At 42.1% G+C, this 21,248-nt stretch overlaps 1 protein-coding gene across 1 annotated transcript in view; it reads right to left on the reverse strand.

Moving 5' to 3' along the window:
* The window catches only part of PDIA4 (protein disulfide isomerase family A member 4), an 89,321-nt gene that overhangs the window by 14,242 nt on the left and 53,831 nt on the right, over positions 1-21,248 (reverse strand). Inside the window, exons 6-7 of the mRNA XM_085607368.1 lie at positions 18,327-18,485; positions 14,548-14,699 (exon numbers count right to left, since the gene is read on the reverse strand). Coding sequence (XP_085463494.1) covers positions 14,548-14,699; positions 18,327-18,485 — 311 coding nt within the window. The remainder of the gene's footprint in view (positions 1-14,547; positions 14,700-18,326; positions 18,486-21,248) is intronic.

A 21,248-nucleotide genomic window follows, 5' to 3' on the forward strand; every position in this document is an offset into this window, starting at 1 on the left:
AATTAGTTAATATATGGCTGAAGCCCTGAAGTTGAGACACAAAGAAGGAACGGTTAGCAAGTGTTAGCAGAGTTATTAAAAGACAGAAATTGGTTTCACCATAGAATTTTGGTTCCTACCAATTCCTATTGTTTGTAATCATGATGGACTCAAAGGTAAAATGATTGTACAAAGTACATGAAGTTATTTGGAGTTTAATCTTTACAGTTAATGATCCATTTAGGTCTCAAGTAATGTGTTTGGAGTAGGGGCTCTGGATGACAGGTGTGTCGGGCATTTGGACTGTGGGCAGTTAGAAGCCTGCTGTGCAATAATGCCCAGAGCTTCACTACAGAAGCATTTGCTATTAGTATAGTAGTTCCTTATCTAGTTATGAAAGTAGGAAATCTATGCAAACAGATAGTTAAAACATTTTAAAAAGTAGTGGAATGAAGAACGAACTCCAATCCCTGACATGGAATGTTAAGTGGCTAGGTAATAAAGTAAAAAGAGGAGTGGTGGTTAAGATGATGTTGAGATACGAGCTAGTGTTCATGGAAAATTTTGGCTGCACCATTACTAAATTAGAAGATATTACGAGATGGATTAGTCTCCCCCTCTCAGGTAGAATTTCTATCATGAAAATGGTGGTCCTTCCCAGATTACTTTTCCTGTTTCTCAACATCCCAATGGTCCTACCGGCACACTTCTTCAAACATCTTAGAACGCTACAAATTAAATTGGCCTTTGCCAACAAACAGCCATGTGCGAGTTGGGAGCTCCTCGTCCTCCCATACTCCATACTCCATGGGGGAGGGGGGGGGGGGGGGCTGGAAGCCCCAGACCTTGACCTCTACTACCGGGCTGCCCAAGCCTCACACGCATACTACTGGCTGCATCAACAGACCCCCCTGCTCATCTACACAGAGCGCCTTATGTTGGCTCCTGCTAGCTCACTGCAGGATTTACTTTAAGATGAGTTACTGGAACCCCCGGAGGTACTTGCTTTCTCCACCTTGATTCGCACAGATTCCCTGAGGAGACTGATTTCACAAATATACTCAAGAACACAGGAGCTACGCCGGAACCACTATGTCAAAGCCAGACTTGAGTGGCAGTCTGACCTACAGCTCAATATAGATGACGGCATGTGGAAATATTGCTGTGAGGCTAGCAAGCACATTTCACTTAACGGTCGACATCACCTTATACAGTTTAAATATCTTAACCGAATTTATCACACGCCTGTCCGGTTGCACAGATTTGGGCTACGTGACACGGCGAATTGAGAGAGATGTGGGGGAAGCGAGCCCAACTTCTTTCAAATAGCATGGCTTTGTTCCACTATTTGCAAATTTTTGGCTACAAGTCTTTGCTGAATCAAGTGCAGTTACACAAGAAGCGATCAGCCCCGACCCGCTGCTGGCCCTGCTTGGCTACTCAAAAAAATTGCAGAAGCCCATCAGATGCTTAGTGACTATTGCCCTTCTAGTCGCTAAACTCATCATAGCAATGCACTGGTCCCTGTGGTCCCCCTCCCCCCCCCCCCCTCCATCTCAATGGACTAGGGACATGATATATTGCAATACACAAACAGAAGCATATAGCGAACAACTCCCCCCGCGGAACCGCCCAAAGAACTTCTGGAGCTTACACAATATTTACATTGAAACTCTGGCTCGGGAGCTTTCCGCGCCACCTGCCTCCGCAGATGGGTCACAACAGCCGTATTGGATTACACACTGCAGCCCTATGTATAAGTTACTGTGTGGTATTGCCTCTAAATTACTGTGATCATTATTATTTTAGTTGTTGAATGTAATTTGATATTAGTATATGTATTTGCCTTTTGATTTCTGTTCTTTGGTCAAAATCAAGAAGACAATTCCATGCGTGTATTTTTCTTTATGCTTCATCATTTCTAATTTTGTCGTTGGTTTTTGGTCTGTTTTGTATTGATACAATGAAAGAAGGAAAAAGAAAAAAAAAAAGAGATGTTGAGATACAAGTCCAACGTGATCTTACTAGAAACATCTGGTAGGGAATAAATGTGCATTTACAGGGAGGTTGAAATATTCCATGGTAGCAAGTGCTGCATTACAGGGTTACGAGCCCTGGCAATTTTAGTGATTAGAACAATACCATTAGTGAGTGAAAATACATTGATGGGTACACAGGTATGTTATGAAGCCATGGTATGCAGATGGGGAAAAAAGAATACTGGTAAAGCTCTATATATGCTGCTGGTGATACAGAAACAAAGTGTTGGAGAAAATGGGAGCATTAATGCTAGAGGCACTGAGTGACACGATTGTGTTGGAAGGACACTGTAATTTGATGGATAAGATAAGTTATGGGTGGGTGTTTCTAAATGCAATGGTAGACTTATGGCAGACCAAACATGAGCAAGAAGAGTCCTGCTTCTATGATTCTGGTGTCAATCAGTCTGGTTATTTTTTTCCCTATGCTGCACATTAACAGGACAGGGGGAAATGCAGTCTTGCACTGAAAATTCTGGCCCAGCACTCCTAGCAACTCGTCCAGGGTCACGTTTTTCAAGCTCCATCTCAACCTCCAAAACAGCCTTCTTTCCCCTGACCTACTGACAATCCAGATAAAACTAGCACTTCCAAGACCAAATCTTAGACCTCATCACCTCTTCCTCCATTAAAAACATCCACCTCATATTCCTTGGGAGAATTCAACCTCCACTGCAACTTCAACACAAAATGCATGAAGAAAGCATTCTACACACTTGAACACCGTGGAAATAAAACGACTCCTCAACGCTCAGCATTCCCTAATATCGAGCGGCATCTAAAGCCCTGAAGCCACCTTGTCGCCCCCTTCACCATCACATGTACTAAACCTCAGCCTCAAGAACAAAAACCAAAAATAACCAACCGCTCAGTCCAGCTGGAAACATCTAAAATAATCAAAACCTGCCAGAACACTTACAACCTGCCATAGATTACAATACTCTCCACAACATTTAGAACACCACAATAAGAGCTCATGTTAAACACAAGTCCAATGAAAACATGATCCAACACACCCTGCACCACCCAGCTTGTTCAGCTCTTGAGTACTGAATTAGTACCACACGAAAACAGGAGAAAATGGAGAAGAACTCCAGATGGCCCCACCTTCCTCTATATAGACTAATTGCTGATCACCCAACACACCTAAAGCCTTTTACTACAAGCTCATCAGTGAGGCAACTAACAGAAGCAAAGCAGTCTTCAAATATTTCAAACAATTCACTAACTATCTCCCAGAGCCCACTGTCCTTGGTTCAGTCAACAAATGCAAAACCATCTGCTTCTTCCTGGCTCAGTTTTACCTTTTTGCCTTCGACACAGTAGACCTGAAAACACGCATTGGATTTTTAGGACCTGTTTTGAAATGGTTCACATCATATTTCATCCACCGGCACCAGCTCATAGAAATGGGTTTCACAAGATCACACACTCCTTATTATAGCATAGTAGCCCAGAGCTCCATCCTCTCTCCCATCCTATTTACTCTCTACAGAGAATCACTCAGATCCATTTTTGCAGACAGCAGCATCAGGATCCATCACACAAATGACACCCAACTCTACCTACAAATATCCTCAACCAATGACAGACTTAAATCCTGCCTCAACCCACCCTATTTTGGATGTCAACTAACTACCTAAAGTAAACCCCACAAAGAATGTATTCCTGTTTGCCAGCAGCACCCAACTGTCCCAGATTCAAGCCAGGCTGTTTACATCTACCAGGATTAAAACTCACCCCAGCTGGGACAATGCAAAATCTCAGAGTCTGACCCTAGACACAGACCTCTCGTTATTTATTTAAGAGGTTTTATATAGCGCTGGCTAGACACAAGGGTATCAGAGCGCTTTACAGAATCAAGAGCAAGGCAATAATCAATGGAACAAGGTTACATACTAAATAAAGGGAAGTGAAAGATCAACACAGATTCTGGAGAAAGGCAATAATCTTAGGATCAATGGTTACATACGCCCAAAAATAAGGAAAGTGTAACAGAGGAACACACATAAATAAGTACGAAGAACCATTTGTAGGGACAAGAGGGATGGAGTTACTGAAAATGAGGTCCAAACAATCAATTTAGGGGACAAAGTATTGGCTCGGCAGGTGCCAGCGGTAACAGAAAATTACAGAAATGAGGTCAGAACAAAAATAAATGGGGGACCATGTTGAGCAAGGCAAGCGGAATAAAAAGGTGAACACAAGGAACAAGGCCAACAAATCAGCAGACGGATGACCTGCTCACAGGAGCCTAATGGAAATCCGGTTCGGTTAGATTCAAGGTCTCCATTATTTATTGAGGAGATGGCGTTTCAGGTCTCTTTTGAAGCCTGGGTAGGAAGGGTTCCAGCAAAGGTCCCTCGGGAGGGCGTTCCAGTTGCTGGGAGCATCACCTGAGAAAGTGCGAGTGTGGGTAGAGTTCATTTTCAGTAACGGGGGTACAAGAAGAGCATTGGAGCTTCTCACTGGTCTGGCACTTCCTGCTCTCGTGAGTTTGTTGTTTAAGTAGTCAGGGGATTGACAGTGAAGTGCTTTGTGGGTGATGCAGGCGGTCTTGTAGATGCATCTACCTTCTATTGAGAGCCAGTTGAGGGACTTGAGGGCAGGCGTGTTGTGGTCATACCGTTTGCAGTCTGTTATGAGACAGGCAGCCATGTTGAGTACTGATCTGAGGGGAGCAAGGTGAATTTGAGGTTCCAGTAAGTACAGCGTTCCCGTAGTAGAGTTTAGATAGGACTAGCGATTGAATGACCCATTTGAAGTTGTCAGAGGGGATGAGAGTGTTTTAGTTTTTATTTTTTTAGGTGTTTAGGTGTGTAAAGCGCTCCTTTGGCTGAGTTTTTGATAGGGTCCTTCAGTGACAGATCTTTGTCCAGGGTGAAACCTAGGGATTTAGCCATGTTGGATAGAGTGAGCGGACAGTTAAGGGCTTGGAGGTCAGTGATCCAGCCTTGGATAGGGAGGTGGTTACTTTTGGGGGAGAATAGAATGATTTCCGTTTTGTTGGGGTTCAATTTTAGATGGTTGGAGTAAAACCAAGATGGAATCTTGCTCAAGTGATGTTAAGATGAAGGACGTCGCGGTGAGATTTGATTTTGTAGTAGAGTTGTGTCTCAACAGCATAAAGGTGATAATTGATCCCAGCTTGTTTCAAAAGGATAGTAAGGGGTTCCATGAAGAGGTTGAAGAGAGAGGGGGAGATATTGTGCCCTGGGGGACACCAAGAGACAGGAGTAGGATTTGAGAGGCAGGAATTGATTTTAATTTGTTGTGTTTGGTGTTTGAGGTAACAAGTGAACCATTTAAGGACTGTGCCATTGAGGCCAGAGCGAGTCTTCAGAGGTACTAGTAAGGATGAGTGGTTCACTGTATCAAAAGCTGCTGAGAGGTCCAGTAGGATAAGAAAGCAGGTATCTCCATTCTTTAAGGCACAATGTAGGTCTTTGGCAATGTTAAGCATAGCTGTTTCTGTGCTGCAGCCTTGCCTGAAACCAGATTGGAAGGAGTCCAGTATGTTGTATTTGCCTATGTGTCTGTCATGTTGTAAGGCTCATTTCTTCAAGGTTTTAGCTAGGCGCGGAGGTTAGAGATGGGAAGGAGGTTGTTGGGATCATTAGGGTCTGCCTTGTGGTTTTTAAGTATGGAGTGATTTGCCCAAGTTGAAGGTAATCAGGTAAACACCCAGAGGCAAGGGAGGTGTTAATGATTTTTGTCCAACATGGGGGTGATGATGTGGTTTAGGTTGTGTACTAGTTTTGTAAGGAGAGGGTCTTTGGTGTGTGAGGTCGGCTTTAATTTCGCAAAGATATTGAAGAAGTATAGCTCGGTCATGGGATTGAAGTTTGTCCAATTGGCGTCATTTTTCAATTGGGTGTTAAAAAGGTGGTCTTCGGTTCCAATTGGAGTTGAACGATTGAAGAAAGGATCAAGAGGTCGGATTGTCAGGAGGTCGGGTTGTCAGAGAGGGGAGATGTTAAGAGATATTTGCCGAGTAGGAAAGGCTGTGACTTGAGGGAAGGATTGATCAAATTTAGAAATTTTGTCTGAAGAAGCTAGCAATTTCCTCCCAGCTTTCTTTGGAGGCGAATAAGTCAGGTGGGACAGATGAGGTTTGTCTTCTGACAAGTTAACGAGGTCTCTGGGCCTATTTTTCGCACGGTCAAGTTGGGTAGGGAAGAAAGATGCTTTTTAACTGAAAATGTGCTTTTGTAAGCTAACCTTGCAGTTCTAAGGAGAGCTAAATGTAATGACGAGGGATTTTGTCTCCAAGTCCTTTCAGCTAGTCTAAGTTGTCTTCTTTCGTTGTTGAGGTCAGGGTTGAACCAAGATTTAGATTGCTTTTTGTTCTTTTAGTTTGAGCGGTGCAACTTGGTCCAGAACTTGTTGAAGTGGTCAGTGAGCTCGTTTGTGTTTTAGAAAGTGCAGGAGACTTGTAGTCGAGCATGATTTTTTTTATTTTTATTTAAGTTCAATTGGAGTGACTGGTTTGAGGTTTCTGGTCCACATCTTTGGTTTGCTAATTAAGGCTGGGGGAGGATGGACGATGGTCAAGATGTTGAACCGAATGAGATGGTGGTCAGACCAGTCAATGGGAACAATGTCATTGAGAGAAACCAGTTCATTGTTTGTGAAAGAGAGAAACGAGTAAGAAGGTCAGATAGCTCTTCAGCAAAGAAAGGGAGCTCACCAGGAGGGTGGTAGATATTGTGGAGTTTGATAGGTGTTGCGCCTCTGACATCGAGTTCAACACAGAGGTATTCAAAGGTTGAGTATTTGAGCATTCTTTAGAAGGGAAGAGTTGGATTTCAGTTTTGTGGATCATGGCTAGACCTCCACCAGTTCTGTCAGGACTGTCATGTCAAATGATAGAGAACCTGGGTGGAGTAAGTAGGTCAAGAATGGCCATCGAGTGGTCGTTGACCCAGGTTTCTGTGAGGAAAGCAATGTCAATTTCCTCAATGAGGATGGTTTCAGCGATCTCAGTAGCATGTAGTGCTGCAGATCTGCAGTTTAGGAGCATGCAAAAAGAGGGCTGGGGTTGTCCTTAGCCAATTTGAGGGTGTGGATGATGGTGTGTTGCGCCAGAGGTCTGGGCAAGTTGCAGGGGTTCGATTTGCGCCCTCTATATGTGGGATGTTGGAGGAGGGGAAATGGTCAGACACCTGGATCTTACGAAGATAGGAGCTGCTGAGGGCATTGAGTGCAATGAGCAAGGTAAGGCCCATGTGTCTGCCTGCAAAGGGGAGTGGTAGGCCATGGGGAGTGCGGAGAGGAGTTAGGAGAACTTGTAGGTGGAGTAATGCAAGCGTAGGGGCGGGCCCAGGTGTTCTGGTTAGAAAGATACTGTCTAAGGTGTGTTAATTCTGTAGCCAGAGGGTTGAGTTTCAGTTCCATTCGGTTCGGAATCTGTGCAAGAGAGTTAGAGGATCAACCCCCTGTGAGGGAAGGGGGAGACGCAGGAAGGTCAGTGTAGAAGGGGGAGGGGATCAACCCATTAGGAGGATGGTCCATGTCAATTGGACAAGGATTTAATATACTCTGGGTAAGATGCTTTGTGTCAGCCTTTAGATGGAGGTTATTGTTGGAAGAGTGATTGTTCAAAGATGTTCCAAGGGAAAGTGCCTCATCGCACAGATTGCCAAACTACTTCATTAGTTGCAGTGTGATTGGGCATAGGGGAGAAAGCATAAGGGTAGAATCTAGAAGGCAACTGTATAAGGTCAGTGTTAGAAGGTGAATCTAGGATATTGGTTGTGGCCCATGGAGTTTATTCAAGCAACACATTGCAGGGGTTACCAAGGGAGCTTAGCTCCAATTCTTGCTTAAAGAAAGTGAAATGTTTCTCCTGGAAAAGGCCTTCAGAACAACCACCCAAGTATTAATTCTCTCCTATCTGGATGGAGGCAACACCCTGCTCAGCAGTCTCTCTCGGATACCATCCTAGCACTCTTGACAGAGGCTTGACCTCGATGTCTCTCTAGGATTACCCAGAAATTCTACTATACTCCTGCGATAATCCTTGGACTTTCATCTATATCACTTGCAGTCTCTTTGTAATAATGGCACGCTCATCCTTCCACAATAGGACGTCATGAATATATCAGTTTTGGAGAGGATGCACTTAATGGAAGCACACAGGTTTTATGCTGTGCATATTTGCTCATGCATTGAGGGATTCCTCCCTTTGTAAGCACATGGTCTGAATGCTACTTACGCTACCAGCTCAGATTCTGTTAACCCAGTTGGATACTCAGTTATTAATCCCAGAATAATGACAAATTCCTTTTGTAGGAAGCACGCAGTATTCACCCCGGAACATAAATAAAAATCTCCTCCGCACACTTTACGAACACTCCAATCTTCTCAGCTTTTACCTCACTTTGTGGTGGCGGGGCCACTACACATTTTCCACTAGCAGTGGCCAGTCCTCAAATCTATACAGATATAATAAGTAATTGTACATATATAGGTTTGTTTTGTAGGAATTATAACACTACCTTTTTTGTCCTGAGGAGGCCATGAGTAAACTGGCTGAAATGCTCTCTTTAGATGAGTTTGTCAAAAAGAAAAACATTCTGAAGAAGCAAGCCGGGAGAAACTAAAGAATGGGGATTTTTTTTCCGCCACCTTTTTGCTTAATGTGAGGCACTTATGCGGTTTACCACACATATTCAACTTTAGTTGACACTTTCTCTTAAAGACTATTTGACAAACACAAGCACACAAAGATAATTCTGCTGTAAGTAATTGTCCTTTATGGTGAGACTTTGGGCCTAAACTGTTCAAAATGACCTTCAGTTGCGGATAGGGTGACAGCTGAGTGAATTTGCTCTGGTGCCTAATTTAGCACAATTTTGAAATTGCTGGAAGGTTACCAAAGTTAATGAGTGACACTGTAGAGTGAGGAGGAGGGCAAGTGGGTGTAGTGCTTTGTTAAATGGCACAGGATGAGACAGTTTTACCTTGTAGTTGTTGCCATCTATAAACTGCATAGATTTATGTACTGCTGTAAAATGAATTACTTTCCTTTACTAAAAAGGCAAGGATCAAGCTGCACAGCGATTAGGTCTCTTGTTTGCCTGTTTGAGTTTAGATTCTCTGCTTCACACTACATTACTGAGAAGCCTTTGATGCTTAGCACTGGTAGTTCAGTGTAAAAGGGTATCCTCTGCACAGTTTGGGAAGCCATAGTATGACGGTCCCCAGGACACCAATGGCAAACTACCTCAATCACTGTGGTTGAGGCACAGAAGCCTTGCCTTGGGCCACCGTAACGGGGCCTGACAGGATATAGACGGCACATCAAAAATAAGAGACATACGGGGCCCAAATGCAATGTTGTCTTTTTTTCCCCAAATATGTGAAAAGTACAAAATGTCTTCAGTGATTTAATATTTACAGAGATCTTGTATGTCATGCAGTGGGAATATGAAAACTAAGACAGATTTGTTGACATACAAAATGCTTATACATGCGATGCATACTCTTTAAAAAGAGAGCGCCAAATGGTCAATGGAGGTCAGGAAAATGGAGGAGGAAGACTGGAAAGGGCATGCAGTGTGTCCAATGGATGTGGCAATGAAGATTACTTTCAGAATCCTACAAGCAGAACTACTGCATTAGGTTTATTACTTCAAGGGGCAAATGAAATAATTTGGATACATTATATGGCTCTCATTAAGGATATAAACTTCCTGGAATGCGGAAATGTAACTGTTATACAATTTAGTGGCTATCCTAAGATAGATGCTAACACTTTTGAGAAAATAAAAAGAACTGGCAATTCCCAAATTTGAAAGAAATATTTGTAAACCTAAACCTCTTGGTAGTATGGCGAGATACAGCTAAAAGATAAATGGAAAAGTCCACTGGCTTTGTTGCCAGTGCTTGACTGAGGAGACTGGACTGGTGTTTGGAGGTGGAAATGGTTATACATCAGAGTAGAGGATGCCTAAAAACTATTTGTAAATGTATAGTGGCAAGGATTTGGATTCCTGTGGGTGTTTGCACAAAAGGGAAGAAAAGGACTGCTGTTATACAGCCCTTCTCTCGCATGAGGAAAAAGTATCATCATGTTAAGTAGAAAGTTAATACAATTTGGAAATTCGCAGACTTTCACACGGAAGCACAGAAGTTGTCTGCTCGTCAAGTGTCGTGTCCTTCACCGCATCACACTCTTTCAGCTGACTCAGCAAGTTCAACCACACTATCACGTGGTTTGTGTGCGCTGAAAGTTTCACTCATCACAGTTTGGTCAAGTTAAAAAACATGGCGACTTGTCCATTTACTAAAAGAACTGAAAGCAGACATTTTAATAATGTGATAATGAAACGTTCACTGTTAACCAACCTCCTTCACCCAGATCCAAGTTAGTAGTTATTCTAGCAAAGCATATGTAAAAGCAACGTCAATTAGCATTTCTTAAGCATCACACAGCATGCCTTCTAGTATACTATGCGCACAATTTGCAGTGTAAGCCATTCACAACACATTCTACTGACCATATTATATCTTCGGTTATTACTAATTACATGCAATTTGCGAGGCGGTTAACCCTCATGTAATGTATAGGTGCACATTAGTATTCTATCTACTTAACATTAGTATATGTTACGGGGGTACTCAACAAGAGTGGTTTTTCTTTTTTTTAATCCCCGCTCCATCAGTGGCAAGGATCTTGATTCCTGTGGGTGTTTGCACAGAAGGGAAGAAAAAGACTGCTGTTCTTTATTGCATTGACCGTACTGATAGAGGTATATATTAACATACTGGCGGTTGCCAGTAGGTAGTTATAGTTAGGACCAGGTTTCCATCAGAAAAACATTTTTGTTTTGACTTGCCTATATCCTTGGCACTGGTTGACGAATCTTCACAAATTTTTGACACATAAAATGCCCCAGTGATTCTTGTTGTGCATGGAAGGTTTTGGGGTGATCCATGGAGAGGGGGCAGAGAAAAAGGGGGGAGAAGGGTGTCGAAAAAGTGTGTTTCCCCATGTGAATTCCTATTGACTCTTTAGACATACTTGCATCCCGAACCACTGGACAATTACACCAAATTTGGCAGAAAGCTAGCTTTATACCTGCTGATTGTGCTTTTTGTTATTTGCTGTAAATCAGTTTAGTAGTTTGCGAGATATTATTGAGAGAGTAATGACGAGCTTGTGCAGAGATCTGATTGGCGGTCAACCGCGCTGTGCACGGATCCCCCTCCTGGGCTGTTTCAAGCCCCGGCACCGCCACCTACCCAGAGAGGTAATAGGTGTGCATTGCGGGGGTGAAAGTTAGTTAGCTCAGCAAGCTAGAACTACTGAATTTTACTGATTTTGTTCGAGTTAATGTGAGCCTATCTAGAACGTCACTGTAACCTTTGTTTTTTTTAAGTTAATTTCTAGGGTTTTTTGTTTAATTCTATCTCCTAACTACAACCTATACATTAGTTAATATGTCAAGCAAATGTAACTGTACATGGTGTTGGGGAAATGTATTTGTTAAAAACTCACGGTGATATTTAATGCTACCCAGCCTAACGGTCTCCTAGCTGCTCAGCCAGAGAGAAAGATGGCTACGGAATGTTGGTGTGACTGATAAATGTAATGCCTGGGTGCCTGTGTGGATTAGTGGTGACAGTTGGAGTTGGGCTGAGCAGCAGGGAGGCTGCTCCTGGTGGGGCTGGAATAAGGGCGGACAAGAATATGGACTGATGTACATATATGCATGGAACCAATAAATAAGTCTTCAAAACTCTTCCTGGCTATCTGGGTCAACCTGTGTGTAAGGGCACAACATATTTTGGCGACAACTGGACATGGACTGAAGCGTTTTTCAAGAGTGAAAAGCGGTCTACATTTGGACTAGGATACAGAAACAAAGAGCAACTACAAGATACAAGAGAACCATGAGAGTTGAAACAAAGCGTAACCAAGTAATGAGCGTCCAGTATGGAGCTACAGGCTGGCCAGCCCCACCAGTGTCTTGGTCAACGGATGGCCCCAACCACCAGTGCCCCAGCTTGGACATGCTCCATTAATCTTACAACACTTACACACTAACCTAAAGCACCTTTTTGTAAGGCACACTACTGCTACATATGTGTGATCCAGCCTCATCGTTTTGTGAGATCTACAAAGAGTGGATGACTGAAAACTCCAGTTCAAGTTTACAAAAGCAATGTTTATGCTTCCTAATGAAATGCACTCTGTCTTGGCGTGTGCACTGGATCAAGATGCTTTTATTCACTGTGACGAGTGAGTGCACATAACGATTTTCCAACAGTGTATTACTTTGTCTGAAGCAAATTGGTTTTGGTCTCTATGCGAGGACGTACTAAGGGCCACACGGGATTAACATGGCTCAGTACAAGTTTTCTTTCTGGCAACCTTTTGACATGTGACTGTGTCCGGCAGCTGTAGGGTTACACCTTCTGTGGGGTTTTGAATTTTATACAGATCGCGCATGTTGCAAATTTCAAGGTTCTGTTTTGCTCGTCAATCTATGGAACAGTTTGAAATGGTGTCACATGAATATTGAGGAATCTCGCCACGTCGTGGGATTCGTGTGGACACCGGAGCATTGTTGCTGGTGTAGGCGCTGTGTTAAGTGCCAGCAAGCAGACCCCGTGGCTACCGGAGATTCATTGGTTGTGCAGATTTAGTGTTGAGGTGCCAGCAAGGTCCCCCTGTGTGCAATACCTTGGTCACGTTATTTGGAGGCACGGTATGGAAAAATTTACAAGACGGTGGACAGTTTGGCAGTACATTGTTTCTCGGCTTGGAGAAGTTAACTGGAGGAGAAGTATGGGAAGATCAACAAGACTGTGGTCTTTAAAACAGACTCACTCCATGGATTCATTTGTTACAGTCAAGATTACACATGAGAGTCACAATTTGTGTATTGCTAGGTTATCTTCAATTTGTGCTTTTACATATAGGCACGTTTAGTATTTGGTTCCCTTACGCAAGGGTGGCTCTTGCCTAGTAGTACTCGGATGAGTGGTCCCTCACCAGCGTGGGTCACAGTTTATTAATGTACTACATTTGGAATTGTTTTTCCAGGATTAATGGAACATTTTCGTGTTTCGTGATGCCAGTTTGCGCTTCACGATAGATGGGTTGGCTCATGTATTTTAGTGGGTGGCAGTCACATTGTACTCCCTTACATGAGGGATGGGTTTGGGTACTAGTCCCATTTCTACATTCATATGAAATGGTTCATCTAGGTTAAATTGGCGAGGTGTGAAAACAGAATACAGTATGTGGCTCTGAGTCAATGGAATTGGGATTTTATGCGAGAAACTTAGAGATTCAATCTAAGTTAAGTTAGTTTAAGGCATTATTTATTATGCCAAACAAGCAAACAGAACAAATGATGGATGTAATGCTAAACAATGCAAACATTAACCCCCAGTCACAAAGATTTCGGTTTCACCCATCGTTATTTTGCTCACCAGACCACCCCAGTTTGGACTCAGCCATATGTAAATCAGTATTGAGCCTGCTCCTCATAGGAACAGTCCAGAGCAATCTGCCAAACCAGGTCCTCCCTGGGCATACCCTTTCCACTGACTGCAACAAAAGCAACAGTTTTCATTCTATTTTATGATGTTGCTATGTGTGCCCTTAGTGGCTAAGGGTATGCCCTGATATGGGTTCCTTGCTTGCTGCACCACTGGATTTAAGCTAACCTGGCTGATATGGGGCAATACCCAGAAATTGGTCCCAGGATACTGGTTTCCGGTCCAGGGAGAACCTGGCTTGGCAGATCGGGCTGGACTGTTCCCATGGAGAAGAGGGTCATGACTGATTTGCATATGGCTGGATCCAAACTGGGGTGACGTGGCAAGAAAAATAACGATGGATTAAACCCAGATTTGTGATTGGAGTGAGTGTTTGAAAAGTTTCAACACTCCGTTCATTTTATTTTGAGAGGTTGCATCCAAGCAAACACCCTTCATGATGCCAAATGTTCAGAGTTTGGAGCAACAACTCGTGTTCAATGGAGTGGTTTTGGATAATTCCTCCCTAGTTTTCATACCAATTGCCAAGAGATTTGGATGCCTCGTTGACTACCTCCAGATGATAAAGTAGGCGAATTAAAAGAAAAAAAAAAAAAAGCTCAGCAAGAAAATGGAGACATCATATAGGCGTGTTAAAATCAAATAAAGTCTACTATTGGAAACGGGTCACTGCTAGTTGGTTTCCGAGAAGTATAATTTTAGTATTAAGAGTTAACTATATCAAGTGAAGAGTTACAAAATTCCAACAACCCAAACTATCTTTGCACCACACAAGAGCCCCATGTCCTTCATATTTTTTTAAATGTATTAATCTGCTCTATATTCACACGCTTTGTCTGTGCCTCACTGAAAACACGTTCCGAGCAATCAAGCAAACTGCTTTCAGACTGTGGGGCACAGACAGACAACATACTGGTTAATCCATACAAGACATTGCTGAACGTAATAAAATCAGCATTGAACTCGATATAGATGTTATTATAACATTCATACGTAAGTGGAGACAACTCACTTTGAAGTCCAGTGTGTGCATTTTCGACTCATACTTGGATTGGAATTTCTCTGGGTGCATCACCACTAGCTTGCCCGTCGCCACTTTCAGGAAATTCATGATCTCACTGCTGAATGTGTGGTGGAACTTGAAATCTTCTCGCAGGTTGTTTGCTGAGAAAAATCAAATCAAACCCCTTGTCAGTCCACTGAGGCGCAGGGAAACACACTTTTGCCTTTAATTTAAGACAACATTCCCTCCAGCCCCTCTGTACTGCACCCTCAGCCCACTTGAGCAGAGGGTTCTCTTCAAGGACGATAGAATATAAAATAATAAGTAACACCTACCTATAACGTGGGCAAAAACAATCTCTATTCTGCCTTTTTACCAATATCATATTTAAGGAACTGCAACACAACCAAAAGAAATCAGTACAGCAAGGGTACAGGACAGATATTTACTTCCCACTATTCCCTCCACGATCATAGCTTGCCTGTCAGGTGTAACTCTCCCTCCCTCTATTGTAGCTGGGAGGTAATCTGTACAGGAGCTGCACAAACATCTAAAAGGAAAACAGTCACATTGATCTGTAAACCGCTGCTTCTTCTTAGTCAAAGATCTATCACAAGCGATTCATGGTACACTTCCGCAAGACACCCACCACGTTTCGCCCATGGCCCATTATCAAATGATGAGAACTGAACATCGCCATCTAGGTGTAAAGATGCATTTAAACACCTGGAAATCATTTTTTAATTTGGGAAGGCCTTTAAGATGCAAACCCAGAGACCACATTCTACAGAAAACATTCCCACATGAAAATTGATAAATACACAATTGCTTTTATCACCTTGCTGCTACGATTGCTGCATTCCCCCACCGAGGATAGTGTGCCACTTGGATACGGTTTTAATGCCATTGAAAATGTATATTTTTAGTTTGATTCTCGTCTTGCTAATAGGACATGGCACAATTGTCTGGGTTATTTTTATTTTCAGAATCTCTGGCTCAGTGCCTCAACCAGAGAAACGTCCGATTTACTTATGGGACGTTTTGCTTTTTTAGCTAATTCAGTAAGCATGGCACAAACAAGTACATCTAGGACTACATTGCGCCTAGGCACTTGACCTACTATTTAATTAAAGTCGGGTCCCACTGCAAACACTCACAAGACATTCAGAACTTTGTCAAGGATGAAACCTTAAATGTGCTTTTCCCCAACTGAGATTTGGCTGCAGCCTTGACCTAATCTTGATATTGCCAGAGCATTCCTGCAGATACTCAATTGTGGATTTCTACCATACCACTAGAACTGAGGGCGGTGGCTTTTCTCTACCAAATGAGTCTTCGGCATAACTATTGCCACACTTCAATTGATGAAGCAGAATGCTTAATATTTAACTTGTGCCAATATATGAACCCCTTGGTCATCTAGCGTCCATGGGTAGTAAAAGCCGCAAAATTCTGGCTATTGGGTGATCTCAATTACCATCTTGACTATTTCCCTAACCAGGAGTACAAACTTGATTCTGGCTGTGTCCTCTCTTGGTTTGAGGTTTTACTGGAACCCAAACTACTCTTTTCGCTGGAGATTCTCAACCCATTGTTCAATATATAAATATTTTTTTAAGATTGAGAGGAATGCACATTACTCTTTCCTCCACTGATCATTTTGTGCTCACATTTTGATTACCTATCCATACCAGTCATCAAACACCTAAAGAACATTTGGCACCTTTTTCATACCCCTCATCAGAAATCTCCCAGCAATAGTTCTGAGAGCCTCTGGCCAGTATTGGGCTTAGCCAGGAGACGTATAGGTCTACAGCTCTCCTCAATGTTAACAGTTGGACAACTAGAACACTTGACTGTTGCCTTTTTTAAAAACAATATATATATATATATATCAGGTTCGCTGGGAGCAGCCCTCTCACGTTTTATGCTGATTTGCATGCAGATAGGTTACACTGCATGCCTTTAGAGCACAGCTGGGGGTCTGTGTATCACAGACAACAAGAAGCCATAGGTCCCAGATTAAGCATTACCAAACTTCATTGCAGGGCTTGCCACTTTTAGGTGACCGACACAATTGTGGCAGCTGGTAATTTCCAGTGTGAATTTATTTTAAACTATATGGGAGTCCTCACAGCCTTTAACTTCTAAGGGATCAACTCCTGAAAAAATTTACAGAAATTCTGAGTGCCAGCCTTCTCTGTAGTCTTTTAGATGTTAGGAGACTGACTCAAGCTCCTAATGGAGCATCCAACGCAGCTTTTTTTCCTTCTATCTGATATAGTTACAAAGGTCATCTTGCCCACCTCTCCCCTGGACTTCTAACCTACATCCTTTTTTAATAGGAAAGGATTATCTGCTGACCACATTCTAATTTTTCCATCAACCTGGTAGAATTTCCTGAGATTTGGAAGCGTGCTACAGTTCATCTGGTCTTGAAAATTAATTGCATACTGCCACATAGCTCCACTGTCCTTGCCAGCGAAAACTAGTAAAATGGACATCATCAGACAGATCTACAATCATCTAAAAACTAGGTTAGTTTATCTGATTTCAATACAAATGACAAGACAATTTTCTCTGGTGGCGGCTACAGAGAATCTGAAGTGATTCCGGACCAGGGAGAGGAGTTTAAGCTGCCCTGGAGATGGATGAGGTCATCAGACCTTTCGGTAGCTGGCATCCTTTTTATTAGACAGAATGCAAGTGGGATCTCTTGTTCTCGTCTTGTTAATAGTAACTTCTGTGTTGAAAGGTGTACTTCAGGGCTCTTCCCTAAGTCCCACCTTGTTTAATTTTTATATGCTTTACCTGGCAGAACTGGTGCATTCCTGTGGATTAGAGGAAACAATAAGCTATCATCCACTAATATATTAACTTCTCCAAGGATGTCAATGCCACACAAGCCAAACTTCAAGCATGTATGAGAGTGGTCAATGTACTCCAATTGTCTCCAGTTGCACTCCTAAAACTGAGGTTCTGTAGGGCAGTCAAACCTCTCTGGTCTCCTAGAAATGTGGAACTAGAAGGTGGTCCATCCCCAGCCAACCAGGTTAGAGATACGGGAGCTATTTTAGATCATGATCTGCCCATGACTAATCAAGTGGGCAAAATTGCGGCAATTAGTTTCCTCATTCTAAAACTGCTGTAGAAAATCTTTAGGAATCTCCCAATGGAGGCTAGTAAAGTGGTCACCAACACGGTTTCGAGACTGGACAATGGGAACTCCTTTTATCTTGGTATCCCAGCACACCTGTTGGATAAGCTGCAGGTGGTTTAAAAATCTGCTATCAGGCCGATTCTTCATCTTACTAAAAACATATATCCATCTTATATAAAGAAATTACACTGGCTGTCAGCCAGTAAGGCCCTTTGCCAGGATCTTAAATAACAGGGGTCTTTGGGACCTGGCAGATTTAAATACTGCTTACTGTTCCAGGTGTCAGCTACACTCGTTGAGTGCATCTTTGGTGTCTCTTCCAGGTTTGTAGCTGGGCTCTTTCCTGGCTTTAAAAAGTTGGCAGAAGCTACCCATTTCTATCAAACTGTAACCTAGTTGCGCACTCAAGAAAAAAGTTTGACTTTTTAAAGAGCTTTCCAGTCTAAATGGTAGCTTCTGTAAATTCGGCATCTTTTAACGTCAGGTCGTTTTCTGGGTGGCAGTGCTTTATCAAACTTTAGAGCAGAGAGTAATAAACTATAAGAGCAAGAGTGCATGAAAAGAAAAGGGAAGTGAACAACCCATTTCACTTCTCCGTTAAAATCTGACAGTCTTCTGTGTTACTCACCAGCATCCTGATACTGCTGGTATGCTTTATCCTTCTCTCCATCAAATACACCAATCACTATGACATCATCGCCATCCTTAAGAAACTCCTGCACTTGCTTGGTGGCTTGGATCTGTTTAGAAGGTGGGCCAGACTGCTCAATCATGTAATCAACAATACCTGGAAGAAAGAAGCAGCATAAAGGTGCTCAGAAAAAGAAACCCCAAAAACAATATTTGTATATTCGCATAGGGTGACCAATGCTGCAATTGGTAATGAATGCACAAAGTTTCCTTATATGCTACACTATACATTTCCAGATTCAGGATACAAATGGCTTACTGTTTTAGCCTGTGGCTGATGTCGCACATCCACTCTGACTTTAGCACATAAAGGCAATCGGATAACATCAGGCGGGGCACGCTTACATGGAGTATTTAAAAAAAAAATCTTTTAAAAGGAGTTTTATATAGCACAAACTTGACCCCAAGGTATCGGGTATCAGAGCACTTTACACAAGCACCAGTTGCGTTACATGAGGACACATTCATTTTTTGTTAGGCACGGGGAGATAAATGATTTGCCCAGAATCACAGGATGTTGTGTGTACTTCCTGATACTCGAACCCAGTTCCCTAGATTGGAGGTCGACCGCCCTAGCCGTTACGCCAACTCCTCTACCAAAGTTTGTTTCAGAAAGCACTGCAGCAGCCAACACACAATCGAAACAGCCTAAGTTTATAAAAAGACAACATTTTAGCCCAAGCGGAGAGAAAAACCTAGAGCCAGAGGAAGATGGCTTCTATGCGATTCCTTGAACATTTCTATAAAAATTACCAACGGCCCCATCTGACCTTTTGGCAGGGAAATACTATGTTTGCAGAGATAAAAGTTTGCAAACCACAGAAAAATTGGAATGAGCGTGAGAGTCTGGGAAGTGCAGTGTACGAGACAGGTGAGGCTTGCAATTCAGAGAAGCAACACTGATCATAAAGGTCAAAACTTGCATACAAAACTATTTGGCCTGTGGCCATTCTAACACCACCTGAACTGAGGGGAGAAAAGTAACTAATAGAGGAGAACACTTATTTTGAAATTCTTTTCAAGACAACCTTAATGACTGGTAATATTTATTTCTCTGTGCAGATTGGCCAAATCATACAGATAAACTGTATGATAAATTTAGCTTCAATAATCTGATTATGTACTCTCAATTCAATCTGAATCTGTCACCTATTGAATAAGTGGAATCAGCTCAAAGCTCCTATTCAAGTCCTATCTAGCTTCCATAATATATAGATCAAGGAGTTAAAATAATTTCTCAGGACCAAACATTTTGATTTGAAATGGACCTCACTATCGCCTAAGATTGCAACTTATGTGGGAAATAAAAAGCAGTTGTTGACTATACAAAACAGTATTTAGGGAAAACACATCCCTTGTGTGGATGTAAACTAGATATTCTTCTCATTCATAACCTTCCTTGGACGCTTTACAAGATGGCAAAAATAGGCCTTTGCCAGAATGAGGTTTGCGGACATTACAATGATGAAGAAAGAACAGTATTACATACAATGGTTAAAAACTGCCAAATAGGACCCTTCTTGTCTAAATTAATGGAAGAAATCGATTACATTTTTGTGGAAGTTTAGAGAGTTACTCTTTGTAATAATGCTTGGACGTACAAGAGAACAAACTCACTCGCCTAGTATATTCATGTTAGGAGCTTCATTGGAGTCCTTGCTGACCATTGCTTCGAAATCAGTATTACGTTGCTAGAAAAACAGAAAACACTATCCTATCAAATGTGGTGTGCACGTTTGACCCATGTCAGAAGATAAGACGAGCGCTTGAAAAATGGTCTCTGGTAAAAACATTCTTCAGATTCCCTTCTGGGATACGCTACATGTATACAAAAAATAACCCCCCCCCCCCCCACAGGATTCCATTTTCATATTAAATATACCTCCCACTAATATTGGTGGATGTCTTCTTTATAGTTTAGGTACACTCGGAATCCACTAACCGGAATTTCTTCTTTCGCTTCACATTGAGATTTCTAGGTCAAGATTGTCCTATCCAAATTTTTCTTTAAAAGCCCACTTTCTAGCATGCGCTTTTTACTTTTTCTTCTCTACCGATATAAAGTGATTAAGACATTTACAATGCATTAGATAACTTAATTTTATATTACAGAATATGCACTATTCTATATATTCATATGACTGACTATTTTAGCTTCAGGATCACCAGTAAATAGGTTTCGATGTTCTAGGCCAACAAGGAGCCGGTTCAGTGTTAAAATATGGTACATTTAAAATCCAGATAACATTTTTTGGAACACCAAAAGAGTCAAAGCACGGCTTTTTGTTTGTATTCTTAATAGCCATCTTTCAGTTAAGTCTTTGAACGTCCCACCTGCCCTGACCTGCATAAGCGCTAGTGGAGTCCATATGCACTTCACACTCATTACTCATGGTTAGTCAATATCATGGCAAAGGATATCAGGTATAATATTCGACGGGCCGGACAGTAGTAAGTGGTGTGAATAAACGTGAATCTTATCTCCCACAACTAATGTGCGTTGGAAAGTGGAGGGAGTAAGGAGAAACTACAACGCAAAACAGACCTCAAGTGAGGTGTGCCGTTACGGATTTGTATACACTGCAACTTAGTTGCTTACTTCAAAATTCATGCTGCACTTATAAACGTCACAAGGGTTTGCAGTACAAAGGGAAAGGCTGTGCAAATGAGGGCTTTTTCTTGATGCAAGGACATTCTTTCACTCAAACAATGCAGTAAGTCATGTCCTGTCACAGTAATGTTCATTAACTGATTGCTAGATTATATGAAACTATCAAAAGAGCTCAGAGTCAGTTAAGGAAAAAGAAAGAAAGAAAAAAAAAAAAAATCATACAGATTTCACATTGGCATCAGCACAGCG

The sequence above is a fragment of the Triturus cristatus genome, chromosome 5_2 (assembly GCF_964204655.1).
Source record: "Triturus cristatus chromosome 5_2, aTriCri1.1, whole genome shotgun sequence".
NCBI lineage: Eukaryota > Metazoa > Chordata > Amphibia > Caudata > Salamandridae > Triturus > Triturus cristatus.